This window comes from Geospiza fortis, unplaced genomic scaffold, assembly GCF_000277835.1.
Source record: "Geospiza fortis unplaced genomic scaffold, GeoFor_1.0 scaffold173, whole genome shotgun sequence".
In the NCBI taxonomy this organism is placed as follows: Eukaryota; Metazoa; Chordata; class Aves; order Passeriformes; family Thraupidae; genus Geospiza; species Geospiza fortis.
The window spans coordinates 3,397,911-3,406,974 of NW_005054334.1; the positions used below are offsets into that span (position 1 = coordinate 3,397,911).

The 9,064-nt window shown below is 53.7% G+C and overlaps 2 protein-coding genes across 2 annotated transcripts in view; both read right to left on the bottom strand.

The window, feature by feature from the left end:
* The window catches only part of KCNJ4 (potassium inwardly rectifying channel subfamily J member 4), a 3,621-nt gene extending 3,392 nt beyond the window's left edge, over window positions 1-229 (bottom strand). The window contains exon 1 of the mRNA XM_005421845.3: window positions 90-229. Coding sequence (XP_005421902.1) covers window positions 90-112 — 23 coding nt within the window. The 5' untranslated portion in view covers window positions 113-229. The remainder of the gene's footprint in view (window positions 1-89) is intronic.
* Window positions 230-2,579: 2,350 nt separating this feature from the next.
* Window positions 2,580-4,008, bottom strand: LOC102035626. The gene has a single exon (XM_005421930.3). The coding sequence runs from the start codon at window positions 4,006-4,008 to the stop codon at window positions 2,680-2,682; it is 1,329 nt and encodes a 442-aa protein (XP_005421987.1). The 3' UTR covers window positions 2,580-2,679.
* Between the last annotated feature and the right edge of the window lie 5,056 nt (window positions 4,009-9,064).

Sequence of the window (9,064 nt, forward strand, 5' to 3'; positions counted from 1 at the left end):
AGGCAGTTTGAATTCAGGGTCTGAGGGGTCAGATGAGGAGGACCAGGTCACTCAGGGCAGCAGCAGGTCTCGCGAGGAGGGTTACTCACCGATTGACTCGGACGCTGCCCATGGCTCGCTCGGTCACCAGGTGTCAGGGGGCCGTGGGAGCTGCCAGGCCGTGGGAGCTCATGCAGCAGCACTCACGTGGGACTGGGCAGCTCCAGGTTTCACCTCTGGCGAGCTGGGACCAGCGCTGCCATTGTGATTGTTCCTGGGCACGCTCCTGGCAGGGAAGGACAAAGCAAAACCCGGTCAGATCAGATGCCCCCTGGCAGCAGCCATCGGAGCGGCGGGCACAGCCAGGGTGCTTTGGGAGGTGTCCTTGGGGCACCTGCTGCAGCCTGGCTCGGGCAGGTGAGGAGCCGGTGGGTGCAGACCGGGTGCACGGCCCGCAGACCCCGCGCTCCCCAGCAGCAGAGGAGCAGGGCCGGCGGGTCACCGCTGTCCAGACCAAGGGCACAGCAGCTGAGCCGCTCACAGGGCCCTTGCCCTGAGCCATTATATTAATATCAGAGCTTACACCAGGGCAACAGCTCAGCCAGGCTAAATGCCTCTCACACAAGGACTAACAAAGCACAGGAATGCACAGCAGCCTTCAGGATCCCCATCAACCCAGACTAACCCTGAGGGGATTTTTTCCAGGGTGTGCAGAACACACTGTTTCAACTAAAATAAGGAAAGCAATGGGTAGAGCCCAAAAGAACTGATGGAAAGGAAGGGCTCAGGGGTAGCCAAAGAGAAGCCAGTTAGGGGAAACCAACCTTGTGACATGGCCTGTATACAGCGTCCAAGGAGCAGCTCAGCAGCAGAGTCCTGGGAGGATGTCCAGCAGATGTCCCAACCCAGTCCTTCCAGAACGAAAGGATGGAGAAGCCAAAGACTCAAGAGCCAACCTATTCCACCTGCCCAGAGCTGCTGGGAAGGGAAATGCACTGAGGGGGTAATGACTCACAGATTAGGAAGGGCTTTGTACACCCATGCTAATCCTGCACTGTGGCCTTTGGATTACAGCAGCCAGTGCTGAGTGTGGATGCAGACAGAGCCAGCTAATCTATTTCCTCCCAGCCTCACCAATGAACAGCCGCTGGTTGACAGATAGGGGAAAAAATACAAGGATTTTGGGATCAAATGTAAGGCTTAGAGCTGCTTGCAAGTGGTGGTGCATGGACAGGAGAGAGGAACAGCAAATGATGTTGCCTAGGATGTAAAAGCTGGTGAAAACCATCCTTGTCCCATCATCAGTGCCCCAGAATGGGGCTGCACGTGGCCAGAGGTGCCCACCAGCTTTCCCCAGTTAGGACCAGAGCTGGAAAGCAGCAAGAAGGGAGGTCCAGACATCACCTCTGATGGAATGAAGAATACCCAGTTACTGAGGCAGTTAAAGCTCTGCAGCAACACAAGCAAGGGTGTTCAGACCCGGGGTATTATGAGACCAGGAGAAGAAAACAACCTTGTAATCCACAACTCAGCATATAGAGACAAAATGAACAGCTGCCCAAAAATCCCCATCAGGAAAAAGCACTTTGACACTGAACTGTGCCAGCTCCCGCCACCTTACTGCCCTACAACATCCAAGTGTTCATGAAGCTAGTTTGGAATTTTTGCTGTGCAGATGGGTAAACCTATAGCAGACCCTGGGGCTGTAACCTAAGTTAATCAGAAATGTTGATGGGATGAAGAGAAGGTCATTTCATACCCACAGATGGTCCTGCTGGGATAAAGCTGACCAGAGCTATTGCATGTTGAGTTCATACTGCAGGGTCCCACATGGCTTTGGGAGGTGGCAAAGGTGGGCAGTTTAGGTATAACCCTCTGTGCCAGCCCCAGCCAGGAGAGGAGAGGCATCCTCTTCAAGTGGCATCATTCTCAGCCAGCCTGGATATGCCAAGCTCATCCTTAGCCTGCAATGACCCCGATAACACAGGGAAGGCCCTGTCACAGCTCACACATATGAGTAATTCACAATTTCCTGAAAGTATCTACAACCAACAACTCTCTTTCTCCAGCTGCAGAAACAGGTGCACCATTTCTAGAGATGTTGGATTTCTGGCCCAGGCAGCAGCCAGCTCCAAAAGAAAGGGAGGAGGACCTAAGGCGCTTTGCGAAACTGTGTGCAGCAACACCTGGATCTCTGCTCCTCACCTATCCCCCCTTCCCAAAAAGGGGCAAAGGAAGATGATGAAATACAAGGGCTTTGTTCATCTCCAGTTCAGGCCGGTACAGCTATGGGGTGGGATGAGCACGCTGTGTAAGAGCACTGCATCCTGTGGTGCTGTGCTTCCTCCTGGCTCCCACATGGAAGCTCATGTCAGCCGGAGCTGTGGCAGAGCCTCTTGCAGAGTCCACCATGGCTGGACCATGCAGCTCAGAGCCTGGGCAGCCTTTGCTGCTGGCTCCACAGTGCCCAGTCAGAGTATCAGCAGCTAAAGTCACATCACTATCTGCAATTGGTACCTAATCACAAGGAAAGTATTTCCACAAAAGATGAAGGCTACCAGTCTGAGCACACACATTTGAGAGTGGAAAAGTAAATGCTTTTATTTGCAGTAAATGGTTACAAGTGGGAGAACGATGGCCTTGGACCATGCACGGATCCATGGAACTCACACAGAACTGCACTCATAGATCTTTCTCTGCTTAAAATTTGAGAATTTTTCTGGTGGATTCAAGGACCTCAGTAACAATGGGCAGCATTTCTGAGGCAGGAACTACCTGAGGGAGGCATCTTTGCCCATTATGAGCTCGTGGGGGTTTTGCCTGGTGAAGTCTAAGTTCTGTTTCACTGCTTCTGGGCCAGTCTGTTCTCAGGTTTTCACTCCCCAGCTTGCATCTCTCCAGCTGTCCTTGGAGAGTAAAGATCTTCTGCTTCAGCCTCTCCGCGTTTGTTTCGGCATTCAGAGCCCGCTGGGTCATTATCTGAAGATGACACTCAGTCTCCTGGACTAAGGACTGGAGCTCTTGGACTTCCCTCTCCCGCTCAGCCTGGCTGGCCTTCAGCTGATCCTGCAGGCTCGCCACCATGCACACCTGTCTCTTCAAGTTGTTCTGGAAGGTCTGGAACATTCTCCTGACCATGGCATTGTCCTTCCTGAGTGCATCATTCTCACCTCCGAGCCTGTCATACTGTTCCCTGAGCATGTCGTATTCCTCCCTGAGCACGACATTCTCAGCCATGAACACAGCCCTGTCCTTCCTGAGCTCCCTGAACGCCTGCCTGAGTGTGAAGTTCTCTGCTGCGAGCACGATGTTCGCGTTCCTGAACATTTCGTTCTCCGACCTGAGCGTGCTGTTCTCCTGCCACAGCGAGTCATAGGTTGGCTGCAGGGACAGGGACTCTCTGTCCTCGCTGTCCTCGCTGTCCTCGCCGTCCTCGCCGTCCTCGCCGTCCTCCCCGTGCAGCATGTGGGGCTCCACTCCCGTGGTGCTCTCTGGGTGTCCCACAAAATGGCCACTGGCATGGGCCTGTGTGGCAGCGGCCTCTGTCACCAAGTGCTGGCCTGAGCTGTGCTGGAAAGAGTCGTGGAAGCCACTTGGTGCTGTACCAGCCTTTTGAAGGACAGGCAACCTCTGATGCCCAGGAAGGTGGTAGGTCGGGCTGGGCTGCTCATCTCCATCCAAGCTGCCAGACATTCCCACGTCTTTGTAAAATGGTTCCTGAAGGTCCTGATCTTCCTTCTCAAGCTCCAGCCCATGCTTGGCCAACCCCACCTGTTTATCTTTCACCATGTAAGAGTCCCCAGGAGTTAGGAAAAATGTGGGTTCTCCCAGACCCTCTGTCTTATTTTCATCTGTGCTGTCGCTGCTCTTGCACAAGGGTGAAGGAACATCAGAATGGCAGGAGTTCTCTGATTCTTCACCACCATCATTGTCATCATCACCACCATCATTGCCATCATCACCTTGCAAGCCTTGAGATTCTGGGTAGACCATCATCATTAGCCCAAAGATGCGAAATGGCTGCGACATTTTTCAGGATGCTCTCAGCTGCAGCAAGCAGGAGAATCCAATTTGTGTTCCTGGAGTGCAGGCCATGCAGGCTGTTGACACTGACAAGCAGTGTGCCACCTTCTGCAGCTTCAGCAGAGCTTGTTGTGGCCACCAGAATCCCTCTGTTCAGAACACCAGGATCAGGAGGTGTTCGGGAGGGAGAGGAGAGCCACAGACCTCTGCATCTTGGCTCTGGGGACACCTGGAACCACCAACATTCCAAGGTCTGTGATGTCATCAAGTTCCAAGTGTGCTGAGTTGTCAGAAGCAGGGGAGGGGGAGGAAGCAATCAACTGCTGTCCTGATTCTGTCTAGGACTGCGTTAATTTTCTTCATAGTAGCCAGCACGGTGCTGGATTTAGTGTGAGAATAATGCTGATAACACAGACTTGTCAGAGCTGTTGTTAAGTAGTGGCTTACTCCAAGACAAGGACTTCTCTGTTGCTCATGTTCTGCCACTGAGGAGCTGCACAGGAATCCAGGAGGGAGCATGGCCAGAACAGCTGGTCCAAACTAGCCAGAGGGATATCCTATGCCACAGAACATCATGCCCAGAATGTAACTGGGGGATTTAACTGGAAAGGGCTGATGAATGCCTGGGGACGTGCTGGGCATCAGTCATTGGGTGGTCAGTAATGGGGTTGTGCATCACTTGTTTCTCTTGGGTCCTGTTATTCTCTCTCTGTGCTTATTGTTATTGTTATTGTTATTGTTATTACTGTTATTATTAGTGTTGTTGTTGTTGTTGATAATAGTATTAATATGATTGATATATTTATTATTGGGGTTTTTTTCCAATTATGAAATTGTTCTTATTTCAATGCACAAAGTTTACTTTTTTTTTCGATTCCCCTCCCCACTGTGGTTGGGGGCAGTGAGAGGGAGAGAGGGGCTGAGTGATAATTAAGTTGCCTGCTGGGGTTAAACCACAACAGCTGCAAAAGGTGTTTTTGGCAGCATGAGGATAAGTTGTCCTCCTGGTGTAGAGCTGACCCCAGCCTGGGGAGGCTGTCAGTGAGCAGAGAGCAGCTCATGAAGCCACCTGAGACCTCCAGCGTAAAGGAGGGACAGGGACGATCCAGCCCGGGCAGGCATGGCACAGAGGGGACAGCCCTGTCCCACAGGGTACGGAGACATCTCCACCAGCAAGGCCAAGCCACTTGCACTTGGTTGGGGCTGACCCTGGTCAGGGGCAGGAGACATCACCAGCACTTTGGCCACAGGCATTGCTCTAAGCTGAGCGGCCAGTGGAGGGTCCACGCTGTGGCGCTGCCAATCTGATTCATCCCTGCTGCCAGCTGGCACAGGGAAGTGTTAGTAATACCCAGTGCCACAAACTCAGAGCGGCACGAGCCAGGAGACGAACAAAAATAAACACGTTTCCCACTTCCACCCCAACACACCCCCACAGCGCGTGGTGCCGCCACGGGAAGGACAGACAGGCAGGCAAGAAACGCCTGGGCTGGGCACTGCTGCCACATTGGGTCACTGTCCCTCCTCAGCAGCTGGTGGGCCAGGGCCGCCACTGACGTCCCTGCTGGCAAAATCAATGCCACCAGCTTGGCAAGGCCTGGGGGCTTACTGGGAGCCCAAACCCTATGCAAACGTAGTTCAAATGGCTGTGAACAGGTCCCATTGCCACTTGGAAACCTGAAACAGAAATGGAATGAAAGGGGAAGGCTCAGAGGTGTCCCCAGCAGAAGGGGATTATATTCATATCCTGAACAGGCAGCTGCTTCTCACATGGGCAAGGAGGAGGAAAGCCTGGCTGAGGACAGAGACACGAATTCAGAGCATGCCTGAGGGCATTTCTTGGAGCTTGCCCTGCCTCCTGAGACCCACAAGTGAAGGAACAAGCTGCAGAGTCAGTGACAATTCCTATGGAGTGGTATGAAACCAAGCTGGTGGGTGCAGCAAGGAGAGAGGCTAGGCTGGAGGCTGCAGCCTGGACAGACGCCTCCCCATCCCTCTGCTGCCTTTCCTGGGTGTACATGAACACCCATGAGTAATGGCCTGCAGAAGCCCCCAAAGCACATTTGAAAGCTGCTGCAGCATGGATGTCACAGCCACTGCCTTGCAGCATTGAAACAGCCAGCCAGATGGGTCTCCAGGGGCCAGCAGCTGCCTCCAGCCCCAGAGCATGTGCTACCCTTCTCTCTTTGCCAACCCCTCCTGTGTTTTAGATTGAGCAATGCCAGGGACACCACCACGGTGCTGCAGTCATCTCCTCCTTCCCGTGTGACACCGTGCTCCAGCAGCACAAGCCATCACACCAGCCCACGCTGCCACCCCAGTTCTGCTCTGGCCCTGAGCAGGCACGTGGGGCTGCACTGCTGCTGTCCCTTTCCAAGGGATCTGCAGGATAATGAGGTCAAGGTGCTTGGTGCCGGGACAATACCTCCATTGCTCCATCCCTTGTACACCGTGCAGTGCCTTGAACATCCCAGTCTTTCTCCAGCCCCTGCCAGAGTAGATCATATATTGTCAATCCTTCCTTAAATTTGCAATGGAAGAGTCTCATGAAACAGAACAGAAAAGTCCACGCTAAAGCACTCCCCCACTTCTCTTTTTATAACAACCATATCTGGTGCTCTGGGACATACACTGTGAGCGACAACGATGGAAAAATCCCAGGGTATTTTTACACTCTTAGTCTTTGCTTTATCGGGAGTTGTCTGGCAAATGCTTCTCTCCTGTCTGTGGTCAATACCGCAGCCGCTGGTCGCGCTCCGCTTTGTGCCTTTGTCCCTGCCACCGGCTGGCTCGGGAGCAGCATCCAGAGCCCAGGCTGCCAGCTCGGCACGCTGACAGCACGGCAGACGAACTTCTCGCCTCTCAGGGAGTCGGGACGGAAACACCCGCGGCTGAGGAGGGACCTCTGCCTTTTAGCAGAGCCTTGCAGACCCGCAGCACTCAGCGTGTCCTCTCCATCCCCTTTGTGACTCCATCTCTCCTCCTATTCCTCTGCAATGTTCTCAGGGTTCATGCTGGGGCTCAGGGGGCAGCTCTGTGCCGTGGGGCGCTGTGCTGCCCCAAGAGCCAGCGGCCGAGCTCTCGCTGCTCCGTGCCGGCAGGGCAGGCTGTCAGGCGCTGCACGGGCACACGCCGAGGCACAGTCACCGTGCAGGAGAGTTTTACCATATTAAAAAGGCAACTGACATATGGAAGGTGAGGGGAGGAAGCTGTAATCAACTCTATACCATTTTTATATACACACTTCTGCCTTTTCGTTCAATAATTATAAATAGATCAGGTGCCAACAGTCCCCATCTGCCCCTCAAGGCATGATCCGCTGACCAGTTTCCCTCTCCAAAAGAGGATTTTATTCATGTGCCTCTGCCCGGTTTATATTTTGGTGTGGAGTGAGAAGGGGGGATATTTTTTCCCCCTGTGAAGCTCTGGAGCCTGAGATGGGTAATATGAAAACAAAACAAAATGATTTGAAGTTAAACCATCTCAGTGTGTGACTCAGAGCTATTCATAGCTCCCTGAAGCCAGCTGCAGCAACGGAGCCAGAAGGATTCTGCCCGTATTATTATTCCAATTACCATCTGAATTAAAAGTTTGAGCAGTGATCAGCCCACGTGCTGATGGGAGGGGGAGAAAAGAAAGCGAAGAGAGAAGGAGAGAAAGAGTGAGAGGGAGAAAAAACAGATAAAAATGGGAACCACACAAAAGTCCCCAGGATGACAAAGTCAGGAAGAGGCACAGAAAGGTGACAGCATCACCTCCCGCCTGCTCCCACACCGCCCCAGCGATCCCTGCTGCGGCTGCACCGTCCAGACAATGCCGCTGCGAGAGCAGCTGCCTGCCCCGAGGATCTCAGACTAGGTGGGGATAACCCATGGTGGGGTTGGTGGGACTGGCACCGGCATTCACCCACTCCTCTCTGGCCAAAATGGGGCTGGGGGTACACCACACAGGGGCTGGGGGCTGGACTGAGCAGGATTGTAAGGAGAGGATGCTGCTGGAGTGGCAGCTGGGGAGAAGCCCCTGCTTTCTCTTGCTGAGTGAGGAAGGTGGGTGTTATTCTCTGTAGCTGGCATCACAGGAAAATTTAAATTCTCAGAAGGGCCCTGGCCTTCCCGGGGTGGTGTCCTTGGCCAAAAAGGAACCAAGCTTTTGTAGCAGCCAGGGTGCAGACTGCATCCCACCTGCTCCCGAGGAAACACAGGGGCTGACATGGCCCCAGCACCCTGCCGCCAAAACTGGACCCCAAAGGGCTGGTGCAAAACCTGCAAGAGCTGAAGAATTGAAGGCTCTGGGGTGTCCCTGAGGTCCTCACATCCCAGGGAGATGCAGTGCACTCAGGTCACCTTCTCCAGCTTCCCAGCACAACTGCACAGTGCAAAGGGTGTCTTCACTAATCCCTGCATCCCTGGAACTCCCTTCACTGGGCATCCTGCCCTGTGGGAGCCCTGATGTAAGGCCATTCCCAGCAGCATCCCTTCAGCACAAAGTGCCTGGCCACGTGGGATGTCTTGATGGCTTTTGGCTACTCAGGGGACAAGGATAATTATCGGTGTGCAGGAAAAGGGGGCTAAGAGTGGCTTACATCATCTGCCTGCCTGCTGCAGTTGTGGTCTTGACAGGGCAGGGATGGACTGCTGGTGACTGCCAGGCACCCTGCAAGGCAGGTGCCTGCAAATAGTTTATGAAAGATGATAACAACAGTGACAGCAGCAAGGGTGAGCAATAACCAGGGCAAAGCCTGCTCTGCACAGAGCCCCTGATTGAGAGAGGCTGGAGCTGCTGCTCTGCACCCAGCTGCAGCACGACAGCTGAGTTCCCAGCCTGGCCTGGCTGCTGAGCACTAACCCATCAGTGACAAGGAAAAAAAATCTCCCTTCATCCCCCTTGTCGCTAGGCTAACAGGGAGCTGAGCAGAGCCACGAGCCTCCTGAAAGGGCCCCAGCTGCTCGCCTTTCAGCCATGCCTGCTAGGCACCAGGAGCAGAGCACAGGGAGCATCCCAGGAAAGCTGCAAAACCGCATTGCTGCAGAGAGGGTATCAAGTTTTTCACTACAGGTTTGCT

What these genes read in the sequence shown, in the direction of transcription:
- LOC102035626 (XM_005421930.3), bottom strand. Translation starts at nt 4,008, where the DNA reads ATGTCGCAGCCATTTCGCATCTTTGGGCTAATGATGATGGTCTACCCA.